The sequence below is a fragment of the Manis pentadactyla genome, chromosome 6, assembly GCF_030020395.1.
Source record: "Manis pentadactyla isolate mManPen7 chromosome 6, mManPen7.hap1, whole genome shotgun sequence".
Taxonomy (NCBI): domain Eukaryota; kingdom Metazoa; phylum Chordata; class Mammalia; order Pholidota; family Manidae; genus Manis; species Manis pentadactyla.
Window position 1 is genome coordinate 21,412,724 of NC_080024.1, and position 25,183 is coordinate 21,437,906.

The 25,183-nt window shown below is 34.3% G+C and overlaps 1 protein-coding gene across 5 annotated transcripts in view; it reads right to left on the reverse strand.

Moving 5' to 3' along the window:
- The window catches only part of SPAG16 (sperm associated antigen 16), a 974,490-nt gene that overhangs the window by 343,773 nt on the left and 605,534 nt on the right, over nucleotides 1–25,183 (reverse strand). For 4 of the 5 annotated variants that reach the window (XM_057503578.1, XM_057503577.1, XM_057503579.1 and 1 more), the window contains one exon: nucleotides 4,269–4,395. The exons of the other annotated variant lie outside the window; for it this stretch is intronic. In XM_057503578.1, coding sequence (XP_057359561.1) covers nucleotides 4,269–4,395 — 127 coding nt within the window. The remainder of the gene's footprint in view (nucleotides 1–4,268; nucleotides 4,396–25,183) is intronic. 5 annotated transcript variants of the gene reach the window in all.

Consider the following 25,183-nt stretch of genomic DNA (forward strand, 5'->3'; position numbering starts at 1 on the left):
GATCTTTTGGCTAAAGTTGAGTCAGGACAACATTGCATGCTGGACAAGAGCCTGAAATTAGTCTAGGAAGTAAGGGATGGCCACCAAAGGCAGTCCAGGCCATGAACTCTGTGTCTGATTCATCACAAGAGATGAAATGTCAGCAACTCTAACCACCGCCAGCCCAGCTCTGAACTCATAGATGTATTACTCATCCTATTCTTTTTTACTATTCAGCAAGCACATTCTTTTAAAAAAATTCAAAATCCTTAATATTTTCATTGGACTTATGAATGACTAATAATCTCATTGCATTTATTTTAAATGGGCTTCCAAATCACTGATGTATACTGGGATTCTTCATGTCACTTTTTGAAAGGGCATTGTAAGTTTTCACTGTATCGACCATATAATACATCATTTTCTGCCAATATTACTATCTTATTTTTCAATTTTAATAAATTAATTTCACTGTTTCATAACATAGAGGAAAAGTACTCTATAGGTAGTTCTGTAAAAAGAGCAACTTCATGAGTTTCCAAACTGCAAGCTATTTAATAGTTTCCATTTGATAATTATAGAGATTTATATCCCTCTCCTCATCTCCCACAAAATTCAGAGCTGATCTGTCCAGTTGACTTAGAAACTGACTTAGAGGTCTCCACATTCATTTTTTTTGACAAAAAGCTGTTAGAATAGGTTAATTATTTAAGACTAGTATATGCTTGGGAATGGAAGAAAGAGGCTCAAAATTAATTTATAGGAATATAATCCATTGGTCATATTCATGTTTCATCAAGAAGTATTTTAGAAGATATCTCAATACTAATTGATCACATCGAGGTGACAAAATGTACTGTTCTTGCTTTACTAAGAAGGAAGCTGTTCATCTCTTAGGTTCAGATTTTTACTATAACCTGACAGTTTATCATTTATCAAGAAATTATCATCTGAAAGTTATAAAGAATACTGGCATACAGATGCATCTGATGTTACAAATCTAAAAGATGCTATTTATCTTAATATTACATAGGATTATGCTCTACCCTGGGCATCCTTTTCAATATCTCATAATATTCAACTACAAAAATAAATTTATTTTTAACTCCTTCATAAGCCATTGAAAAAAAAGCAATTAATAGTTTTACATTATATAAACAACATACAACATGTACCTTTTTAGATTTTTGTACAAAATAATTAGAATTTTGAAAGTTCTAGTTATTTCAATGTTTCTTGTTTTGTGTTTTAAATAAATGAGGTAAATGTGAAACAAAATTACCAGAACTGTCAACTTTAGTAAGATTATACTGTTTAATTCTAGAGTTATTGTCATATGTTATTTGTAGAATTTTATATCAATATTTTAGTTAACAACTTGCATTGTCTAATTATCAATAACCTACATCAAGTGAATTTCCTTTTGTTTTATAGGATAATTCTGTATTATATAAATACCAATTAAAATGTATTTTTTACCATTGGTTTGAAAATATTTTCAGAAAGTAAACTCATTAAATTAGCTTTCTTTCTAATCATTGATGCAATTACCATTATTTTATGACTAGCATTTCATTTATATCAAAATATTTTAAATTTCTTTTCCTAGTATTAATGAATAAAAAGCAAGCATACATCATAATAATGGAATTACAATAATAGTAATATAAATTTTAATTTGCCATTGATCCTGTTTAACAAATATATATTTATATTAAATAAATACTTCTGGGATTCAAACCTTTGATTGCACATTCATTTATTCCATATGTTATGCTACTGTATACGCTAAAGGCCCTGTGCTATGCTGAACCTCTTCTTTCTCCTGCTTTCAGGAGATCTGTGGAGAATAAGAACTGTACACAAATAGCTCGCAACATCAGGTAGGAAGGTCACATCAATGAACAACCTATGCATTTAAGGCAGATATATAGAGGCTACTTCTCTTAATGCAAGTTTACTTCCAAGCATTTGTACTTCAGTTTTTCAAATGAAAGTAAATAAGAGACACTTTCTGAGAACATTCTAGCACTTAAGAGAGGGAGAAAAAAAATGAAATCAGGAGAAAAATGAACATAAAATTTAGGTCACAGCTAAATTAATATTTCCTCTGTGGGTTTTCCTTTACCAATTGCTTTTATACATGTTTCACATCTAAGTATTTAGTCTAAATGCATTGAAAATCTTGCTTTTTCCACTGATGCTGCAATAACAGAAATGAACTGCACTGCATCAGGGTCTAAGCTATTTTAAAGCAAGGGGGGGGTTGTGGGACCTTTGTACCCAACAGCACATCATTCTGATTTGATTCCTAAGTCATATGTGATATACTTTTCCACAATGTCCTTGATTTCTGCTTTTTTTCAGAAGTCTAAACCTCTGCAACATGTAAAGTTGATGCCTAAGGCATACGTAGCTCTACCATTTGCATTTTTTTATAATGTGTGAACATGTGGACTTCTTGTTCTCAATGCATCCTAAATAAATTTGCCTGAGAGGACTAATTAGGACCTCCCATACTGAACTTGGAGCTCTGTTCACACCATCTGTGTGTTCATCATCATAGTCTTTTATCTATGCCAATCATATGTTGTATATGGGAAGTTAAAAGGCAAGAAATTACAAGTTGCATTTCTTTACTGACCTAGGAACCAGAAACTATAGCTATTTCTTCCTTTTTATAGTCTCCTAGAATCATTGTTTTCTTCATTATTTTTGTTAAATGTTGCTAGGAAAGAATATGGACACCCTGTATTGCATATCTTGGCATTTCTCAAATTACTAATATATGTGCTCAATAAGCCTTTTTATCTCTTCTCGTTCCTGCATCTTCATCCCGTTTCTCTTCCCTTACTCTTAGCCCTAAGCAAATAAACCTGTTCCTTATCTAAACTAAGGAGAACCCTTTATTTTCTTCTCATCTTTATAGCCAAATTGTTTGAAAATGGAGTCCCTACATTCTTTTTAAAAAATCTTGAAGCCATTTTATTTTTTTTTAATTAATATAGTGGCTATACAATATTATATTGGTTTCAGCTATACAATAAAATGGTTCCACAGTCATATACATTACTATATGCTCACCACAGTAAGTGCAGTCACCATCTGTCAACATTCAAAGATATTACAATATGATAATTATATTTCCTTAATCATATTAATTATATGTTGTACTTTTGTCTCTATGAATAATTTATTTTATAATTGGATGTTCATATCTCCTTATTCACCCATCTAATTCTATTTCCCTCATCTCCCATACCCTCCCTTAGGGCAACCACCAGTCTTGGTGTCCAGTCTATCTCCATTTCTTTGCATCTAATTCACTCTTGAAGCCATGGTGATCCAGGGCTGTCTGGTTTGGATACTGAAAATCCCATGACCCAGGAAAACCTTCTGCCCTAGAAAAACTGGGACAGTTGGTCACCTTAATGTCTTCTCCTTCAATAATCTTCACTTCCAGTCACTCTTCCAATTCTAAGAGTTAAACCTCCTGTCTGCAGTCCATTCTCTCCTTTTTATTCTCAGGCAATCTTAGTTCAAATTCTCATCTGCTCATAGCCTGTTATAATAGCCTTTCTATGAAACTGACCCTCTTACCCTACTATCAAGTTGGTCTCTAGCCAAATCTGATTATGTTACCCCATTTCCTTAACACTAATACATTCTGCTGAAACATTATACTTCAGTCAGCTGCTTCATGATCTTGTCCTTGTCTGTCTGTATATTTTTTTGCCTGTCATTTCTTCCTTCTTTCATAAACTCAATCCATACATATAATTACCCCCAGAACATACCATTGCAGCCTCATGCTTCCACTGCTCTGTACATGCAAAGCCCTTTCCTGGAGTCCTCCTCTTGGGTACCATCCACACTGTCAGGCAGATGACATTTCTCATTGCTTTTCCCCTGTACCTTGCATATTCTTTCACTTAAACACTTACTTCATTGCATTAAAATACTCTCATTTCTCCTTCCTTGCCAAACTACAAGGTCGTTAGGCAGAGGCACTATGTTGTGCCCTTTTCATATTCCCAGCACCAGCAGAGTTTCCATCTCAGTATTTAGTTGTTGAATTAATGTTGAATGAAGTACTGAAATTATTTTTATAGTCCTTACATTTAGGGGTAGATAAGAATACACAGGCAGGACACTTGTAAACACAAACTTATTAGCATTCTTTTACCCTACATGCATTTGCGCAATCCCTTTATAAGTAGAACCCAATACCTGAAGGGTGACTAAGACTGATGAGACGTCAAAACTTAGAAGAGTTGATACTTGCTTACCGTTCTTGCATCCCACACAGACAGGGTCTTATCTGCTGAGCCTGTGAGAAGAATGTTGGAGCAAGGAAAAAACTCAATGCTGTTTACGGAATCTGTGTGTCCATACAAAGTACACCTGCATCTTTCACTGTATAGAGAGAAATTAAGAGTTAAAGTTTTAGGAGTTAGCACCTAAATGTTTCTTATGCTGTCTATGCAATGCAAATAGAGATAATATAAGTATCTGAGGCACAGAATAGTTTCATAAATGGCAAAAACATATAAGAACAACATTTAAAAGGAAAATTCTATAGCTGTCTTGTATTTTAAACACTTATAGAATTAGTAGCATCAAATTCATCAAATTTAAATTACCTTCAATTTATGAAGTTACTTGGTGTCTTGCCAAAGGGTTTCAGCCCTGGGCAAGTTCACTATGGATTCAATGAGACCAAAGAAATGACAGTAGAATGTTCCTGGTGTGAAAGGGTTTATACCCAACTTTATTTCCATGGTGGCAGGTCAGTCACTAGAATCCCATCCCCACAGAGCGAGTCTGCATGCAGCAGGCCAGTCTCTGCCTCTGGGCCTCTCTTCCTGCACAGCTGTCTTCTGGGCATCTCTGCCCACACAACCATCCCAGTCTCTGTCCTCGGTGTAGCCACCACTCCAGCCTCTGCTCTCCCGCTGCCTTGCAGCAATGCCACTGTGTCACCCAGAGCACGGGGCAGAGCTCTTTATATAGAGTCAGTAACAACGTATTGCCCACACGTGTGTAGTGAGCTAGCCAACCAGGGCCAGGTGAGGATCCTGGATATAGGAACGTTCATTTTATCCACACTCAGTAAAGCTGTCTTTATATTATCTCACTTATTCCTTATCATGAAATGACTATATAGAAATTGTCCTCATCTAAGAATATGCTAAGAAAAGATATCATTTCACTAACATGTGAGACCAGGTAAACTTCTTGGAGTCGCTTTTTGCTTGGCCTTGGCTGTATATTAGAATCACCTGAGTTACTTTTGGCACATGCCCAGGCTCAAGCCCCAGATGCTATATTTCAGTTGGTCTGGGATGGAGCCTGAGCATTAATGTGAATCATTCATTCCCTTGGCACCTGTAACTTGCCTTTAGGAATGAGAGTTGAAATCAGTGGATCTCACACTCTTTTACCCAGACCAGCAGCAGCAGTCACTTGGAAACATGTCAAAAATGTATTTTCAGTCCTCTCCTAAACCCACTAAATCAGAAACTCTGAGGCTGGTTCCCAACAACCTAGTTTTAACCAGCACACCAGGTAATTTGGATGAATGGTGAAATCTGAGAATCACTGATCTAAACTATTAGAAATAACTGAGAAGGAAAGACAACTGCAGTTTTGCCTTTTGCCATTTTATGAAAAGGTTATTTCTTAATGAAACTTATTTTAAAAATAGAAAAAGAATAGATGCAGATAACTAACAATGCTGAGAAGAGGGGAGTTAATATAATTAAGTTTCCAGTCTGATAACCCATTAGTTAAGATCTGATTAATTGGTTCCTCAGTGGCTTGAGCTATGTTTTCTGCCTGAGGATTTCAGCCCTGGGCAAGTTCACTCTGGATTCAGTGACACTGAAGAATGACAACAGAACATTTCAGGTAAAAGGGTCTACACCCAGCTTTATTCTTGTGGTGGCAGGTCAAGTGCTAGAATCCTGACCACTTTAGGGCAATGTGCATGCGGCAAGCTGGTCTCTGCCTATTCTCCCACCTCACTGCCCTGCCATGCCATAGTCCTGCAACCCCAGAGCACTGGGCAGAGCTATTTATATATAGAGAGTCAATAATGGCTTATTTCCCACATGTGTGCAAGCCTGCACCTGTGAGCACTGCATGGGCTCAGTGGGCAAGCAGACCAGGGTCAGGTGAGAATCCCGGCCATGGAACTCCCATTTTCTCTACACATGCCATATATGACAGTACAGTGCAGTGGGAAAACCTGTGCAACAGGAGCTAGGACACTGAATTCCAGTCCTAACTTTGGCAAGAACTACCAGGGTAACCATAGGCAAGTTATTTAATCTCAGAAGCAGTAGATTTCTTTCTTGTGAGAATAAGATTACTTAATTTGATACACTGAGAATCAATCCAGCTCCTATGTTTGGAGATTCTTTGACCAAAGTTGTAAATGTAAAAAGGGAAGAAGAGAAATCAAACTGAACACAGAATCCAAGAACTGTTTGGACCAAAGTTTGTTCCGTCTTGTTTAAATTTTGGCATTTTTGAGAAGTCAGATATTGAGATTTGTGTGCTTAAGAATATGTATATAACTTAGCAATACTCACTTGATTAAGTCTTTCCATATCAAAGGTAAGTATTGCTGTAATATGAGGAACAAATAATTATGATAAATAAATTTATTAATTAGGACCATTTTCTATTGTTCCCTTTATCTCAATATTTCTGAAAGAGGCTGATAATATTTTGAGCACTGAAGTTGCTATGTCAATATATATCAGAGATCAACATACCATAGACCATGGGCTGGCTGCCTTTTTAAAATAAATAATGTTTTATTGGAACACATAAATTTGTTAACACATGTCTATTATTGCTTTCTCACTATAACAGCAAAATTGCATGGTTATGAGAGACCATATGGTTCACAAGCCTAAAGTACTTAATATCTAGTCCTTTAAGAAAATATATTTGGATATTTATAAGTATGCTTGGAGTTTACCTATGACATTTTTTTTTAGGTGGATGCTAAAATTTATGGGATAAATTATTTTATTTTGTTTTAAAACAATTACTGTTTACATAGAAATTTAACATATTTTATAATAGTTCTCAAAATATAAGTTAAAAAAGTCTTTAAAGGTTTATATTCTAAAACCCACTATATTGAATTAATCATTTTTAGCTATTAGAATAATTGTCCCAATATAGTTGTATGGAGAGACAAAAAGAAAGAGATATTTTACAGAAAAATGAGAATTACATATCTCTTGTATTAAAATAGTAAGTTATTAAATTAAATTATATAGGATTTCACTATAACAAAATTATATAGAATTTAAAAATAATAAAACAGGTAGAATTAAAGGCATTGATGAAGTCTAGTAAATATTTTATTTTTATGAGAGAACATTCTCTAAGTGATATCCTAGCATTAAGAAAATATTAAAATTGAGTATATTATTTTAACCATATTTTCATTTATAGAAAGCATAACTAAAAAAAGAAATTACCACATTTATAATTCCTCCTACTTTCAATCCCAATATTTTGAAATCATATTGTTAAGCTTACAATGTCAAAAATTATAACGTATTTAATCAGTCATAATAAATCCTGTAATTGCTTAGTGTTACATCCCTCCCATCCTCCCTAGTGTTCACTTACTATCTATCTAAGTTAATCCTCTACACCCATACTGTTACATATTTTCTTGAGTATTCAATACTTTCAAGAGTAATTTTGACTTGTCATAGTATTTTGAGTTGTCTGTTCTCCTCATGTTTGTGGAGAAACCTTTCATTGTCTTGTACCACAGGCAAAATCTGAGTGCAGTCTAATCTCTGCTCTATTCTCCACCCAGTTTCCTTTGTGGATGATTTGCTTTTTATGCCCAATAACCCTTATAGTTCTACAAACACTGAAATTTAGAAATTTCAGCAAGGCATGACTTGATAGCAATTTCTATCTATTGTTCTCAGAGTTTTGTTATTCTAGTAAAGTTTCTTCCACTATATCTTTATGTTTTTTTCTTCCATTTATTCTACTATTTTCTCTTTAGCTGCATTCACTCTATTTTCTCATTTGCCTCTACATTTAGCATTTTCTCTATATCCCTTATATCTTTATGTATTTTTTCATTTTCCACACCTGTTCTTTATATTTTATTTGTATGTGGGGGAGGGGGGAGAGATCAAAAGTTTTTACTTATGCTTTCTATTTCATGTATAAAGTCATATTTTTCAGTCTGATATTTCCTTTTCATCTGTATCACTTGTCTTATAAAGTCATCATGTAATACATTAGCTCTTTCAGTGTTTTATTATATTTTATAAAATCAATTTTAAAATAATATTTCTGTAATTTCTTTGGAAATACAGTGTTTTTGTCTGAATTATTGATAATTTTATTTAGGTAATTCTTTATGCAGTGTATGTTCTTCAGTGGAATTTGGTTTATATTCATTTATTCTTCAAGTTTTGCAATTCTTTATAAGGTCTGGGTTGGTTTCTGTTTATTGTTGGTTATTTGTATGGGACAGCTATTTGCTGAAGGTTAATAGCAGAAGAAGGAAAATTTGATTTAGGTTATCTCTAATTTCTAATCAGACTTGTTTTCCACAAAGACTTCTTATCAAGTGTGTTACTGGCTGGATACCTGAAATTCATCTCCTTTTTGTATTTAAAAGTATAGATGCAAAACCTCTTGAGTCACAGGCTCTATTTTAACTCTAAAGGCTCCTGCTTCCCTTCATCCTCAACCTGCCTCACCTATGATGGTCTCTACTATCTCCTTTATCTAACAATAAAAATGTCTTGTTAGGGTTTGTTTCCAACCATGATAGAGTAACTAGTACTGCTCCATAAATGACTATATTTATCGAGCACCCCACCCTCAATAAATGGCTACAGAATTTCACAAATTTTATGACACCTCTTTTCTGGAATTGAGCTAAACACAGCACAGTATAGTAATCCTTGAGCAAAGGAAAAAACTCAACACGAGCTCCATGTAGAACTGAAGTCTTGAGCAAGGGGCAGTGAGAAGATTCTGGGCAGCAGATAGGACTGCAATCCGCCAAGTGGACACCCGGGAAAGGGCGCTATTGTGGGAATGGCAGGAGTTTGTGTGGGATTGCTATGAAGTATTGGCCATGGTCTAGATGGCACTTCTACATAGTAAGACTCTATAAAGCCTAGCAGAGATTTCCTGCCCTGTGGTTGAGAGCTGAACAGTGATACCAAAAACCAAAACTGCTGGAAGACACTGCACTTCCAGAGAGGAGAGAACTCTCTGGGTACCTCAGACTTTCAGGTGGGACTCCAGAAAGGCCCCACCATAGAAGTAAGGGTCACGTTCAAGAAGTAAGTTCAAAATCAAAGTATACTTGTCTGGATGAAAAATAAAACAAAGCCTGAAAGAGTAAAAATGACTTTCCTATAATTAAACTCATCACTGGAATAGAACTCACTACCTTTGATAGAAAGATCACCTAGTATAGACTCCCTAAAATTTGCTATTAACATCCAGCATATAACTTAAAAAAATTTACTACACATGTTTAGAGACAGAAAATGTGACCATAATCAAGAAAAAATGTTCAGTTATTGGTAATTGCAGAGACTTCACCCACCTATTATAAGTATATTTAAGTATTTAAAGAGACAGGTAATTATGATGGTTGTACAAATAGAGAATCTCAAAAGATAAATGGGAACTATACAAAGAAGGCATATGAAGAATTGATAAATATACTATGTGAAAGTAAAAGTAAACTGGGTGAGCAAAAGAGCAGGTAGGATTCTGCAAGAAAAAGTATCGGTGGGCTTGAATACAGATCAGATGTATTTAATTAGATGAACAGAAGAAAATATATTGAAAAACCATGGGTTAGAGCCTCAGTCATCATTGGGGAAGTGTCACATGGGCTTGCATGGAATTCCAGGGAACAACTGGATTTCCAGAATGGGGTGGAGAGGAGGGATAGAACAAGTAGAACATTTTTGAAGAAATAATGGTTAAAATGTTCCTCAATTTTGTGAAAAATAACCAATGAACAAACACAAGAAGTTCATCAAAATCCAAAACATGATTAATACCTGCTAACAACAAAATCTAAAACAAAAATCTAAAAATAGCCATAGTCCAAAAAAACAAAATACGTGTAAGGATCAATGGTGCAAACTGCAACTGACTTCTCCACAGAAATAACAGAGATAGAAAATAATAGGACAACATTTTTAAGGGCTGAGAGTGAATACTCAGTTAAAAATACCTTCAATAATGAGGATGAAACAAATTTTCAGATAAATGAAAGCTGAGAAAATTCATCAACAACAGATCATTCCTACAAGAAATGCTGAAAAGAAATTATTCAGACTGAAAGGAAATGACAACATGGAAACATTTGTATACAGAAAACAATGAAGTCATCTGAAGTAAATATATGGGTAAATATAAAACACCTTTTTCTAATATCTAAAAGACAACTGACTTAAATAAAGATGGCAACATTGTACTGGAAAGTATTAAAAAGTCTGTAGATGTAAAATACAAGATAACAGTATCACAAGGGTAAGGGTGAAAATGGAATTAAATATGGAATATGGATAAGGATAAACATGTAAGGAAGTTCCTTATGTATTAGATGAAGTGGTACAATATTAACTCTTATTAGATTTAATTAAAAATAATAAACTTGATTTTAAACTGTTGTTGATGCTTTAACTTCAAGAACACAGAATGAAAGGAGCCAGACAAATAAGCCTATGTAGTATATGATTCCATTCATATGAAGTTCAAGAACAGACAATCTATGGTTATAGAAACCAGAAAAGTGTTTTCAATGGGGAGTGGAACTTTCATTAGATGAGGACACAGGGAAAATTTCTGTGATCATAGAAATCGTCTGTATGTTCATTAGTTTCAAAGGCATATACATTTGTCAAAACTGGTCTGATTGAACACTTAAATAAGTGCCTGTTTCATTGTATGTATATATTGCCTTGACTAAATAAAAATAAAAATGGCTTGTCAAAATCCTTTTTATTTCTAGCCTCACTCACCTGATACTGGGGACACAATAAATACTTTAGAATATATATTTCTATGAATAATTGAATATTTACAATGATCCTATTCTCTTATCAAGTATGCCTCCGATGCATGCATGGGTCAAGTAGATGCATCACCACAGATGGGCAGAGAATCTTTAATATTTGGAATAGCTATGCCATTAACATGTATCTTCTGCTTTCTAAAGGCATGCATTACATAGCTACTGGGAGGTCTTTAATTTTTAATTAGAAAGGACATAAAAAGGAAAGGAAACCTAGGGAAATAGACAAAAATCCACAAACGATTTAACAGAAAAACAAGTGAGAGTAAATAAAAGCAATATTGTCAATTACATAAAGAATGATGATCTGTGAGCAACATCTGCAAAATATTAAAATATGGTTAATATTTTTAACCTCCTATGAGCTGTTATTGAAATAGAGTGTTACCTGTGACAAAGTTACACATTACTATTTGTAAGTAGTTCATTGGTGGTAACTTTTAAAACTCTGTATTTATTAAATAAAATAATCATGAATAGGATTTTTATTATTTTCAATTGAGACATTTCAACCTATATAGAATTATGGTCTTATCTTAATTTTTTTTACATACAGAATTTGCCAGTAAACTAAAATGTCTCATATTTGCAAAATTGGTAGTATTTTTAAGGCAAAGGAAACAGTATGATACATGTGATTATATCTGTTTCATCACAGTGAAGATATATATACACAGAAAATGAGTAATCTAGAAATGTATGTCCTTACATAATACATGCACTATTGATAAAATACTATGCATATTCACAATTTATAGCCAGGCTTTTTCTGTTGTCTGTAAAGTCCAATTATTTGGGAGTGCATTCCTTTATGGTGGTGGGATAGGGAGCGATTCCTCAATGATATATTACTGGTAACATAGTTTCACAAATGAAAAGGAAAAGCTGGTCTTCACTTAGCTTAAAGGAAGAACCGCTCAAAGTGGGAAGAAATCTGCTCACAAGTCACTGGTTTAAGGTGTGGGGCATTCCAGGCAGACAGGCTGCAAGAGCAGGCTTGTGAGAGATTAATTAGCTGCCAGAGAAGGAACTCCCATTCAGAATCCCTTTGCAAGGTGAAAATGGACTAAAGTGATGGAGCATGACAGCACTGCAAGGGATGGAAATGATTTGTACATTTCCATCAAAAACATAAACACTGAGGTCTGATGCAATTTTCTCTCTGTTGCCTTGTCTGCTGTTTTGCTATCATTTTTGTGGGGAGGATTTAGTTCACAAGCAATGATTCTTTATTACTCACTTCTGCTTTTCCTTTATTTCCCTTTTTTCCTTCTATTCTCTGTCCTTGCCCCCTTGATTTAATTTATTACTCTGGTAAGTGAATGATGGATATTTCTCTGAATTTCAACTCAGTGTAAAATAAACTTGTCTACTCTTCTAGAGTTGATACATTTTCATTTAAAATGTATTTCCCATACATATGCTAACTCATAAGAGAACTCCATTTTAACACACAGTTTTCCTTTGTGAGACATTACATTTTGGGAGTTTTATTTCTTTTGGTGTGTTTGTTTTAGCAATATTAATATTGGATATGAAATTTCAAGATTATATCAATTTACAGACCAACAAAATTTGTTATTGGACCTATGGGGCATTTACAAAAAGGCAGCAGCAATACATTTTCAAGTGAATATGAAGGAAAAAGGTCAAATATACCTATACTTACTTTGAAAGAGTATTAGAATTCATTTCTTACTAACCCTTAGTAACACCTCAGTGTTAAAATAGTGTTCATATACTTGAGCCAACACACAATGATTAAATTTATCATGATTGTTAGCTGAAATACAAGCTCTATTTGAAATACCTGAATCTAAGAATGCAACATAAACATGAGTGAAACCTATTTAAATTCTCATACTGTAAATGATAACATTCACATTCAGTGATTCATCCCATTTCCTGGATTATTTTTAGAAGTTTATATATAAGCTACTTTAAAAATCTACCAGAATTTATATCTCAGCAAAGCAAAGTCCTCAAGTGATATCCAAATTTTGACTTCAAAAGTTAAGAACATCTTAATAATGAGAGCATTTTGTTTTATATTAGCACAAATAATATAAAATCCTTCATCATGCAATAGTTTCTTGTGACCATTGAATTCAGTTGAATATTTAGTGGAGGGAGTGATACTTAAATAAAATCCACCAGGGGGTCTACTACTAATCCTATCCTAAAGTTCACTATAATTTATTATGAAATAATAATCTATTGTATAGTCTGAGTGTCTCTTCAGGAAGGATCATGAACAGGACACGGCACCTAGACAAGCAAAGTTCTTGACGAAAACCCTTCACAATAAACATAAAGTCTGAGGTTTCCCCGAAATGGTAACAAGACTCTACTCTAAATATGTAAAGGACAGGTTTCTGGCAACCTCAAATACATAGAATGCAGTTAGGATTGGGAGAATAAAAGTAAAAGGTGACTAAATAAAAAAAACCTTAATAGTGCTGAGGACTCAGACTTGTTAAATAGTCAACTGAATTGTTTCTTCAGAGTGTGGGTACAGGGAGGGGATAAGAGGCTGGAATAGTATATACTGATAACAGTGAGATAAAAGTCAAAGCTTCACAGTAAGGGCAGTAAAGTGGATAACAAAAAAATAAAATAAAAAGAACAAACATTGAAATGGCAATCTGAGGCAAATTATAAGGACTACAACAAATAACTTTATATTTCAACAGTTCCTACATTTAGCAATATAGTTTAAGTTGACATATATTAAGTGCTTACTGTTTTGAGCAACTTGGATATATTAATGACACCATGACGTACAGTTACCCCTCATTATTTGCAGATTTTGTATTTGTGAATTGCCTACTCTCTAACATTTATTTATAACCCAAAAATCAATGCTTTTACAGGTATTCACAGATGTGAGCATGCACAGAAAGACAAAAAAATTTAAGTCACATGCATGCCCATTCCTCACTGAGGTTAAAGTAAGCAAAGCTCTTCTCTCGTTTCAGCTTTCATACCATAAACAGTAACCTTTTTGCAGTCTACTTAGTGCCATATGTTTGCATTTTGTGCTGTCTGTGGTGATCTTGATTTTTGTTGTTTTAAAGCGTCCCCAAGAGCAGTGTGATCTATTGTTCCTAAGTGCAAGAAGGTTGTTATATGACTTAAGGAGAAAATAGTGTGTTAGGTAAGCTTTTTCATGCATAACCTATCGTATTGACCTTGAGTTCAATGTTAATGTATCAGTCATATATATTAAATAAGGTTTCTTTAAAAGAAAACACACACAAAACTAGTTTATTTATTGATCAATTGGCAAATCAGCTTGTTGGAAAATAATCATGGATTTCTAGTAGGAGCAATGATTCTATATTCACTAATTTGGTGCTTGTGTGACTTTATAGAACACGACTACCTTGAATAACAAGAACCAACTGCACTTATAATTTACCTAATATATAGAAAAGGAAACTAAAACATACAAACTCTAGGTAACTTCCTCAACAGCACACAGGTAGTTACTGGTAGAGGCAAGATTTTTTCCCAAACAGTTCGCTTTAGACTGTGGACTTTTAACCCCTCTCTTTCTTACTGCATAGGATAATATAATGTCAACTGAGGGCCTTGAGTCATCATCCACTGATGAAATTTGATCTGCAGGCAGACAAATGTAATATACATTTCATAGAATTTTTTAAAGAAATGCTTACTATTTGCAATATTTCAGTGTTTAGAGGTGAAACATTATCTACAAAATAAGTGTATGGCAACCTATCCCCCATAGAACCAGATAAACTTTTATGGATTATAAACATTTTTTAATTTGGGTAAAAAAAATGTTATCTGGTCTGGTACAGCATTACATGGCAGTTGACTTGTACTGGTTCACAAGACAATGATATATATCTTTTCCTAATTCCACATTCAGTGACTTCACCTGGGCAACGTGAAATTATTTATATAAGGGTATTTACACCATGGAAATTGGCAAATGCTACACATCAGGGCTTTTATTTTTCTGAGAGTAGGTCTACAAGCATACCCCAAAAAGATACAAATACCCTCAGTTTAGCCAGACTATATTTACCTTTCCAATTTATATCAAAGTTTCTTTAAAAATCCCATTTTTCATCATATTTTATGTACTCACTTAGGTTTCTTTTGCATTTCTTTTTGTTTTTTGTTTTTTTGTTTTTTTCCCCTTATTTTTTAATCCAGCACATTTGATACTGTGACTCGTAAGAGTAAGAATGAATCAGAAAATGAATGTAAGTGCCTCAGTTCTTAGGGATACAATAATAAACTATTTCTGTAGTAATACACACTCTTCCTTTACCTTAAGAGCATAGGTTTGTTACCTGCCATCCATACCTTCTAGGCAATTTGATACCTCCTACACAGTCTAAACTGATTTAAATATTATTTTCCCTGAATATTATTATAAAGGACAGAAAGAGCTAGAAGTGAGATGTCATATTACTGAGTTGACTCTCATGGTCTGGGTTTCTGAATGTTAATAGACTAAATAAAATGATTACTTATGCTTTAGAACCTGTGTCTTGATGTGAAATGATGAAAGCCAATCCTTCATGTGCCTGAGCCTCAAACTTGAGTAAAAAAGAGCAAAAGTTCATACACATCAATCATACAGTGCTGCTTTTTTATATTCCCAAGTTAGATCAGTTTTTTTTGAAGAACTATTGTTTTTCAAAACTCTATGCTTTATAACTATCCAATGTCTTATTTTTGCATATTTAAAAAAGTCCACAGGGTTTTTTTTATAAGCATATCTTTCTTAAAAAAGTAACAAGCTTTAAACAAAAAGTAAATACATTAGCTTTTAAGATCATTGTGAGCAACCTGATTGTTAACTCTAAGCTGATCAATAGATGGAACACTAAATACTTTAAATCTGTGGAAGTGGAAAAGATGATAGAGTAAGAAGGCAAGGCAGAAACCTCCTCCCATGTACATGGCAATGAAACAACTATAGCAAAGACAACTAACTCTGAAAATGACCTGAAGACTGCAGAACATACCATCTACACTTGGAGAAGAAAAGACCACATAGAGAAAGGTAAAGTGGCAGAGCCACAGTCAATAGGAACCAAAGCCCTTCCCCAACCCCAGCCCACAAGCAGGAGGGAGAGGATTTGAGCAGGAAGGAAATAAGTGATTAGGAATCCTGCCCACCAGGCCCTAGAGATCTACTCCAGGAACATGAGTCCACATTACATTGGGCTTTGGTGATTAGTGGGGCTGGACACCAGGGAGAGTTGGAGTACTCTTAGAAGCTGAGACTTCTGTCCCTTCTTGAGGGCAGTCATGCTCAATTGATCCTACTGAGAACCAACACAGAGCTAGCAATGTGAAAGATTTACCAGCAGCAGGAAATATGCCAGAGGGGAAAACGAAGGTGGATGACACTTCCCTAGCCTCCCTCAGCTCAACTGGTCAAGCACTAGAGGAGGCCAGTTCCAAATGCTCCATCTCCCTTGCTGGTGGTTCAGCCCTGTGGTATGCCTTCCTGCACACCCTCCCCTCCTGATCCTCTTGACCCAGCAGCGGCTGCCATTGCTAACCAGAGGCAGAGGGTGGCCCAGCTTACAATGAATCCCAGCTGAAGTGCAGTACAGCACAGAAAGGGCCCCTAGAGGTGAGCCGTCAGCCTCTGCTGACAGATATCAGCCATTGCTGGCAGACAGGCATAAAGGCAGCCCACCAACAGCAACTATGGCTCTACTGCAAAGGAGAACCAGGCTTGGTTATTGAGCTTCAAAGAGTCTTGAGCTTCTGAGAACCACAGGACACCCACTACACAAAGCCATTATTTTCTAGACCAGGAGACATAGCTGATCTATCCAATAAAAAGGAAGAAACACAGAAACCAAAGTAAAATGAGGAGTCAGAGGAATATGTTCCAAACAAAAGGATAAGACACCAGAAAGAGGACTAAATGAAATGGAGATAACCAATCTTCTTGATAAAGATTTGAAAGTAACAGTCATAAATATGCTCACTGACATGGGGGAAAGAATCAATTATCTCAGTGAGAATATCAACAAAGAGATAGAAGATTTGCAAAAGAGTCATCAGAGCTGAAGAAAACAACTGAAATGAAAAGTACAATGAAGGGAATCAATAGCAGAATGCTGGAAGAAGAGAAAAGAATCAGTGAGAGCAAAATAGAAAAAAGCAGAGTAACTAAGCTCAGTGACAGAGAGAAGAATTTCTAAAAATGAGAAGATGCTAAGACAGCTGTGTGACAATTCCAAACAAAATGATACTCACATTATAGAGGTACCAGAAGGAGAAGAGAGGGACAAAAGATTAGAAAGTCTCTTTGAATAATAATAGCTGAAAACTTCCCTAATCTGGGGAAGGAAATAGACACACAGATCCTGGAAGCACAGATCGTTCCTAATAAAAGGAACCCCAGAAAGACAACACCAAGACATAGAGTAATAAAAATTACAAAGATTAAAGAAAAAAGAGAGAATACTAAAAGCAGCAGGAAAGAAGCCAACCATTACCTATTGGGAAATTCCATAAGGCTATCAGCAGGAACTTTACAGACCAAAAGGGGGTGAACAATACATTTCATGTACTGAAAGGGAAGAACCTACAACCAAGAATCCTCTATCCAGCAAGGTTATCATTCAGAATTGAAGGAGAGATTAAAGGCTTCACAGATAAACAAAAATTTAAAAAATTCACAACCACTAAACCAGCTTTACAGGATATGTTAAAGGGATTCTGTAGATGGACATGTTCTTAAGCCCAAATATATTTTTATCAGTGAAAATAAGGTAGTAGATCAATTACTTACTAAGCAAGCATGAAATTTAAAAAGAAGTAGAAAAATCAACTGCATACCTAAATATATAAAACAAAATACTAACAGACCTAAAGGGGGAAATAGACAGCAACACAATCATTTTAGAAAACTTTATCAATGGACACTTGCATCAATGGACAGATCATCCAGACAGAAAACAAATAAGGATAAAGAGGTGTTAACCAACACACCAGATCAAATGGAGTTTATACACACACACACACACACACACACACACACACACACACAGAACATTCCACCCAAAAGAAGCAGGATACACATTTTTCTCAAGTACACAAGGAATGTTCTCCAGAATAGATCACATAGTAGGCCACAGAAAGAGTCTCAATAAATTCAAAAATATTCAAATTGTATCAAACAACTTCTCAAACCACAATGGTATGAAACTAGAAATAAATTAAACAAAGAAAAAAAGCCTACAAACACATGGAAGCTAAACAACATGCTTCTAGAAAATCAATGGATCAGTGAACAAATCCAACAGAAATCAAGCAACACATGGAGACAAATGAAAACAAAAATACAATAGTCTAAAATTTGTGGAATGCAGCAAAATTTGTGAAAAGTGCAGCTTTCTGAGACTGAAGAAACAGAAATGCTGAACAGACCAATTACCAGTAATGAAACTGAACTGGTAATCAAAAAAACTTCCAACAAACAAATCCCATCACCAGATGGCTTTGCAGCTGATTTACCAAACATTTAAATATCTAATATCCATCCTTAAAGTATTTCAATAAGTAGAAAAGGAGGGAATACTTTCAAACTCATTCTATCAGGCCAGCATCACTCGAATACCAAAAACAGACAAAGATACTACCAAGAAAAAGAAAATTACAGACCAATATCTCTAATGAACAGAGATGCTAAAAACTCAATAAAATATTACCAAACTGAATTCAAAAATACATCAAAAGTATCATCCATCATGACCAAATGGGATTTATTCTGGGATTCAAGGAGGTACAATATTCATAAATAATCAATGTGATACACCACATTAACAAAAGAGGATAAAAACCATATGATCATCTAAATAGATGCTTAAAAATTATTTGACAAAATTCAATATCCAGTCATGGTAAAAACTTTCAACAAAATAGGCAGAGAACCTGAACAGACATTTTTCCAAAGAAGATATACAGTGGGCCAACAGAAACATGAAAAGATGCTCTACATTGCTAATCATTAGGGAATGAAAATCAAAATCACAGTGAGATATCATGTCATACCAGTTAGGATGGCCACTATCCAAAAGACAAGAAATAACAAGTGTTGTCAAGGATGTGGAGAAAAGGGAACCCTCTTAGAATGTTGGTGGGAATGTAAGTTGGTGCAGCCACTGTGGAAAGCAGTATGGAGGTTCCTCAGAAAACTAAAAATAGAAATACCATATGACCCAGAAATTACACTTCTAGGAATTTACATGAAGAAAACAAAATCCCTGATTTGAAAAGATACATCCCCTATATTTATTTCCTCATTATTTACATAGCCAAAATATGGAAGCAACCAAAGTGTCCTTCAGTAGATGAATGGTTAATGAAGGTGCAATACATATACACAATGGAATATTATTCAGCCATAAAAAGGGAAGAAATCCTGCCATTTGTGACCATATAAGATGGACTTAGATGGTATTATGCTTAGTGAAAATAAGCTAGGTGGAGAAAGACAAACCATATGAATTCACTTATTTGTGGAATCTAAGAAAAAACCAAAACAAAATGGACAAAATAGTAGTAGACTCATAGAGAAGTGACTGGTGATTACCATGGGAGAGGTGTTGGGATGGTTGGGTGTTGAGGGTTAGGGGAATAAAGGGGTACAAAACTTCTCAATCATATATAAGTCAGTCATAGGAATTGTAGTACAGCATGGACAATATAGCCAAAGGTTCTGTAACAATTCTCATTGTTGACAGATAGTAACTGCACTAGTTGGGGTGAAGATTTAATAATATTGGTAATAGTTGTACCACTGAGTTGTGCACTTGAAACCAATATAAGATTATTTATCAACTATAATTCAAGAAATGCTTATTTTTAACTGTTAGAAAACAAGGGTAAAAGATGGAGATCTTTTGGCAGATCCTGATCTTGGCAGAGGTTATGTGAGACTCTAAGAATACAATTAATCCCAGCTTGAACTTTCTCAGTCAGGACACATTTTTTTAATAAATATCCTCCCTATAAATAAAAATTGTAATGAACACAATTAAAACAAAAATCATTTTTCTCAATCAGTCCAATTTTCCTATTTACCCAAAGAATATTTTCCTTCTTTTCAGACCCAGAGATTTCTACCCACCAAAGAAAAATATGAAATATGTAAATTTTTATTATCATTTCTTATTAGAATAAATTTTATATATAATATATCATTTTTGATGTACAATATAGTGACTCAACAATTATATACATAACTAGATGCTTGCCATTGTAAGTGGTTATATTCTATATGCCTATGACTAACTTATTTTGTTACCTCTTTATCCTCTTGACCTAGTTCACTCATCCCCAGAAGCCCTTCCTATGGTAACCAACAGTGTGTTGTCCATATTTATGGGTCTATTTCTTTTTTGTTTAGTTTGGTTTTTAGATTCCATAAGTAAGTGAAATCATATGGTATTTGACTTTTCTGCTTGGCTATTTCACTTAGCATGATACTCTCTAGGTCCATCCATGTTGTCATAAATGGCAAGATTTCCTTCTTTTTTTTATGGTTGAGTAATATTCTACTGTGTGTATGTACAGCACCTTCTTTATCCATTCATTTATCAGTGGGCATTTGGGTTCCTTCTATGCTATTGTAAGTAATGTTGCAGCAAACACAAGTGTGCGTATATCTTTTTGAGTAAGTGATTTTGTAATTTTTGGGTAAATTTCCAGAAGTGGAATTACTGGGTCATATGATATTTCTATTTTAAGTTTTTAGTGAGGAACCTCCATATTGCTTTCCACAATGGCTCTACCTATTTACTTTCCCACCAACAGTAGAGGAGGCTCCCTTTTATCCATACCTTCTCCAACACTTTATCATTTCTTGGCTTTTGGAGAGTAGCCATTCTGATGGGTGAAAAGTTGATTTGCATTTCCTTGAACATTAGTGATCTGGAGCATCTGTTCATGTGTCTGTTGTCCATCTGTATGTCTTCTTTGGAAAAATGTCTATTCAGGTTCTCTACCCATTTTTTAATAGGACTATTTGTTTTTTGGGCATTGAGTTGTATGAGTCTCTAATATATTTTGGATATCACCTTCTTATCAGAAATATCATTTACAAATTTATTCTTCCATACTGTAGGTTGTCTGTTTTTTTGTTGGTGTCCTTTGCTGTAAAAATCCTTTTAGTTTGATGTAATCCCACTTGTTTATTATTTTTGCTTTTGGCTTTTGTTTCCATTGCCTGAGGAGATGTATTCAGAAAGAAATTTCTCATGGAGATGGTCATGAGATTCTTGCCTATGCTTTTTTCTAAGAATTTTATGGCTTAATATCTTACATTTAGGTTTTTAATCCATTTAAATTTTACCTTCGTGTATGTTATAAGACAATGATCTAGTTTTGTTCTCTTAGATACAGCTGTCCAGTTTTCCCAACACCATTTATTGAAGAGTGTATTTTCCCCATTGTATATTCATGGCTCCTTTATCAAATGTTAATTGATTACATATTTGTGGGTTTATTTCTGGGCTCTTTATTCCATTTCATTGATCTATGGGTCTGTTCTTGTGCTAGCTAGTACTATGCTGTTTTGATTACTATAGCTTCTTTGTAGTATAGCCTGAAATCAAGGAACATGACACTCCAAGCTTTGTTTATTTATTTATTTATTTATTTCCTCTCAAGATTGTTTTGGCTATTTGGGGTCTTTTGTGGTCCCATATGAATTTTAAATTACTTGCTCTAATTCATTGAATCTTTAAATTGATTTGGGCAGGACAGCCATTTTAATAGTATTAATTCTTCCTATCCATAAGCATGGATAGATTTCCACTTATTTGCACCTTTTTCCATTTCTTTCATCAGTGTCTTATACTTTTTTAGAGTACAGGTCTTTCACCTTCTTGGTTAGGTTTATTCCTAGTATTTTATGCTTTCTGATGCAGTTGTAAATGTTTTTTTTTTAATGATTTCTCCTTCTGCTAGCTTGTTGTTACTATTTATAATGCAAGACATTTCTGTGTATTAATTTTGTACCTGCAACTTTCCTGAATTCTATTTTGTGTTTTCTCTATATAGCATCATGTCATCTGCAAATAGTGACAGTTTTACTTCTACCTTACTAATTTGGAAATCTTTTACCTCTTTATCTTATCTGAAAGCCATGGCTTGGATCTCCAGTGCTGTGCTGAATAAAAGTGGTGAGAGTGGGCACCCTTGTCTTTTTCTTGATCTTAGAGGAAAAGTTTTCAAGCTTTTTGCCATTCAGTATGATGCTACCTGTGGGTTTGTTGTATATGGCGTTTATTATGTTGTAAGAATCTTTTTTTAAAGAGAAAATGAGAAAGTGCAAATAGTTTGGGAATAGCTTTGGAAGGAGAGTGTCCTCATTACTCTGCTCTCTCATTTTATGTATGTATGATTCAATGGCCGAGTCTTTATTCAACATCTTCTTAGACTGAGTAAAAAAAAACATACATTCTATATTTTCCTGACAGTCTTGATATTATATAATTTTAGTATTTTCAAAAATACATCAAATATTACATATTCCATATGATTTAATTTCAATGTATTTGAATCATACACACAAATCAGACTCACATCATCATAAGTTAGTGATTAGTTTTGTTTTAGAATATTTCAAAATTAATTTATCACTAGTGTGTCTGGTGATATCATACATGAGATAATTCCTCTATGACAGTATAATTTATTGAAATATTAATTCACATTTATATTCCTGGTGTTTTCCTCCCTAAGCCCTCAGTTTAAGCAGGAAGACAAACTTTGTAATTCCTTGCCTAGGGGATGTTGGATGGACAGAGAGTAGAAAGTAGTAATTAAAGGTGTTTCTCATCTTTTGTAAAACTATAAACTCAAGCTGGTTATCTCTGAAGGGAAGAAGCTATTGGGATGCTTCTAAGGATAAGGAGAAAGAGCAAGAGTGATTCCCTTGAAGTGGGAAGAGAGTATGGATGCTTGTCAAGCACAGTGAGAAGGAAAGAATTTCAAAGCTCCCTTGCAATGCCTGGAGAAGGTAGCCAGATATCAGAGTTGGCCACATTGTTTATGCGAGAGACTAGGTCCCAGGCCTAAGGCTCATGTTTGTGAAATCACTCCACAAATAAGACCAGATTAACAGACATCACCAGAAAGCTGGGACATTGGACATTCAGCATTATGTTGGTAACCAATTATTAGTAAAGGTTCATGATCACTACTGCTGAATAAGGTCCCAAACTTTAGAACAATTCTAGGGAAGAGATGTATTAAGGATGACTAAGGTAGATTTTCCAGCTATACTTGTAAGAAATAGACTCGATTCCAAATTATATTCACTTCTAAAAAATAAGGAAATAAAATATTTCTTCCACACCTGATCTGTAGGCAGAGACTAATATGTAACAGTTAAGTTAAATATATTCATCACACCATTAAAATTCCATATATGTTATTCATGTCAGGGAAAGACAAATGTTAAGAGGGATAAGATGAGTCTTTTCAGTTCTATAACACGAAAATCTTCAGGGTCTTCTCCAACCCTGGATATGCTTTTCCCGACACCCTTATGCTTGTTCAGCTTCCCTAGGCTCTTTCTCCATGGAAACCCATCTGACAACAGTCCATGCTGCTCACCAGTTCTCTTAGGGATTTTGCCTTTGTCTCTGACACACATTTACAGTTAGTGGCTTTCCCACCTTGTAATTCTTAGGTCAGGCTTTGGTGAGCAACTAGCTTATTTAATAAATTAACCCATGCTAATGAAATGAGAAGGATGCATGAAAGGGCCTCCTTTATCTAGCTTTCTCCTTCCCATTTCTCTTGGTCCCACTGTACCAGAGCACATTTTTTAAATAGTACCTTCTAAATATCATAAAATAATACTATATAAAACCATAATAATAAAACCTTTATTCTTCTTCCAAGAGAAGTTATTCTAAACACAGGAGTTTTAGTCCATATAAGAAAAGAAACAAATTAAATGGTAAACTGTTGGGAAAATAAATACTCAGGTTAATGCAGGACCTTGTAATAACTTTAAATTAACTTATTATTCGGTCAATTGTCTATGTTTGAATATGTTATTGATTATGGAAAGAATTAGCTCCATTGATATCTTTAACCAAAGTCTATACACTTTATTTCCTTTATATTTTAACTGTAATATGGAAAGCAGAATTTAGATTAGAAGGCACTTAAGAAAAGCAGACATGAATGTTTAAGGAAATCAGTCAGATCTGTCTCAGATAGAGTGAATGGAAGCAGATGCTTTTATAGTAATAAGTAATTTCTATTTTCACCTTAGTTGTATAAACGGCTTAAGGAAATTATTGCTTTTTCTGAACTCTCTATCTAAATAAAGCTGGATTAAAAGAAGCATGAGATTCTAAAAGGATCTCATGTTTGATCTCTAACCAGTTTATGAAACTTATCATCCTGTTGATCAGAGAGCATTAAATATCACAGGAATGATTTGATATAACACATTTAAAAGATTATTTTTTAGAATCTGTTTTCTCACCAATACTTTATTCAATTGGCCTCTACCTTTAAGTTTCTCTTTTCTTGGTCATTCATTTACTCATCTATTAAAATACATTACTGGAGTATCTTCCTCACCATTGCAACAATGAATTATATATTAGGGCTCTACTTTTTACTGGTATCTTGATTGCTACTCACCTGCTTTCCATAAAATCCCACAAACTCTGAAAAACTTAATGCTTTTAAATAAAAATGTTAATGCTAATTTATATATTTTAAATAAGAAATATATTAAACTAGGTTTGAAAAAAAGATACACATGCTTTTTAAAATATATTTATAATACCACATTGCACCAGCTTCTCTTAACTTCCATCTGCTATTTTTCATTAAAGTTTATTTGTTAGGATCTAAATATATTGTTGAAAGAGTTCTGAAGTATTCTACAGGTTATTATAACAATATTTTATCATCTTGGTTGTGTGATAGGATGTCACTAACCTAAAGATGAGGATCATAAGCAGAATGACATGTGTATCCCCCATCTACCTGGTGCTCTTTACCTCTCAGATGTGATGTGTTCAAATCAGGGACAGAATTTTGTAGTAAGGATCC